Source organism: Charadrius vociferus, unplaced genomic scaffold (assembly GCF_000708025.1).
Source record: "Charadrius vociferus isolate BGI_N301 unplaced genomic scaffold, ASM70802v2 scaffold323, whole genome shotgun sequence".
NCBI lineage: Eukaryota > Metazoa > Chordata > Aves > Charadriiformes > Charadriidae > Charadrius > Charadrius vociferus.
In genome coordinates, this window is record NW_009647692.1 from 997,296 (window position 1) to 999,275 (window position 1,980).

General features: G+C 45.9%; 1 protein-coding gene across 1 annotated transcript in view; it reads right to left on the bottom strand.

The window, feature by feature from the left end:
* Nucleotides 1–1,640: 1,640 nt before the first annotated feature.
* SGSM2 (small G protein signaling modulator 2) overlaps nt 1,641–1,980 on the bottom strand; it is a 53,377-nt gene continuing 53,037 nt past the window's right edge. The window contains exon 24 of the mRNA XM_009881477.1: nt 1,641–1,729. Within this exon, the coding sequence (XP_009879779.1) occupies nt 1,641–1,729 (89 nt within the window). The remainder of the gene's footprint in view (nt 1,730–1,980) is intronic.

Genomic DNA, 1,980 nt, shown 5'->3' on the forward strand with positions numbered 1-1,980 from the left:
AAGGTTCAATGTGTACAAAGCTGTGTAACCCTGTCTGCTCTGAAGGATAAAAAAACCACCAAGCCAACAAAACAGGAACACAAAACGTCAGACTGAAACTCTTTTGTTGGTTTGGTTTTTTTTTGAAATCACTAAGCTTCTAATGGCAAGGGGTGGAATACTTTGGAATACTTGAAGTGCTTAATCCCTACGTTTTCTAGGAGCACAGGTCACGAGTATCCATAAAATCTGCAGCTAAGCCCATTAGCAAAAACCTGCTCCCTCCCTCCCTCTCTCCCTGACACAGAGATACACTTTTACTGAGAAACACCACGCACCCTGGGAAGGTATGTAGACTATACGTCGCAATTTTATACACTGCTAGATGAAGTGGCAGGACAGCAGCAGACCTGTCTGCAGCTCCAGGGCAGGAGCCCAGCTAACCCTCCATCACCTCTGCTCTCTATGCAGGATGGGGTGAAGCGTGTGCTGCTACTTAAAGCATGCGGCCAAGCAGGAAAAGAAGAGGCACAGAACTTCCACGGGGACCTACGGACGGCTCTACAAACCAGCACAGTGCTGCAGCAAAGTGGATCGGATCCCCTGCAACAATTTCAACTGCTTCATCTGGCAAGTGACGATACCTGCTCAAGTAGATGAGCGCCTGGTTCGCGTTCGCAGGATGCCGAGGGAAGCCCTCCCGGACAGCGCTGCAGCGCAGGGAGGGGGCGGGCAGCAGTGTGCAGTGAGTAATCTGGAGGAGGCTCAGCTCTGCTGTGTCTGCTCTGTACTGCGGGATCCGAACTTCACGGCACTCTGCACAGACGCAAAGAGCGTGGGAGCTGCTAACGTGAGCAGGGAACCTGTTTCTGTGCGCTAAACTTGTTAACCTGAACTACATTAGGCAGATCTTGTCATCTGGGAATATCTGCAGAGTAAGTCTGCAAAGTAAAGCGAAGGCATGTCTGTGGCATGTGTGGGCCATGAAGACTCAACAGCATGAGCTCGTCAGCAAAGGCTAACTGATGTTTTTAGCTAATGTTGCCAGATTTCACTGCTCATATTAACCATATTATTTAGTTTAAGGCCATTCTCCCAGCTGGTAACCTTATTTACTTCAATTGCTGCTAAATACTCTGCTAAATACAAATCCACGTTTTAGCCACAGGCGCTCATACACATTCTCTTCCATGTTCAAGGCATAGACAGTGAGTCCACGGACACGTTCTTCCAAGGACCCAATTCAGTGCTTGCAACACGAGTGAGTATTGGATCCGGCCTTACCTCCATGGAAGGTTCTGGCAGAGCACACAACGTGCATCCGGGCTTTAAAGGTGCAGTAAGTCAAAATATAAATGTTCTAGTATGTCAAATCCCCCCTTTTTAATATCTCAAATATGTAGATAGACGGTCTTCTAGAGAGGGAGATAAGAGAATGCAAAAAGATTTTGTCTAGAAATACAAAGTGAGTGTAACAAGGACTATCAAACACAAACCTTATCTGGTGAAGGAAAAGTTCTGGTTTTAAAAGTCTGTTACAAATCTCTTTGATATTTATTACATTACATGGAAGATGCAATTAAAACACCATTTTGAAGGTACAGTGCAAGAAACGCTCCATCCGATAGCTCACAAGGCCCACAATGACAGTCTGTTCGTGATCACTTATTTTCAATCAGTGTCTGCACTTTGTAGACAAGGTCTCTTGCTATCCTCAGGATTTCCTCGGCATTATGATGCTCTGCCATTTCTAAAAGACACAGACAAACATTCTTAACTGTCAGTGGCAGAACCTTTTCTGCCCTAGCACTGCCATTAATGTAGCATTAGCATGAATTAGTGTAACATTAGCAGCAATCCAAAAGCACTGCAGGGGGTTAGCTTTGCAGAATTAAAGGTAGAGTAAGTGGATGAATCCCTCAGTGCTGTAGGTCCTGCCATCAAGATCTAATCCTTCTGGTGTCAGTTCTCTTGCTGCAGAAATCCCAGTGCCCTGTGTCA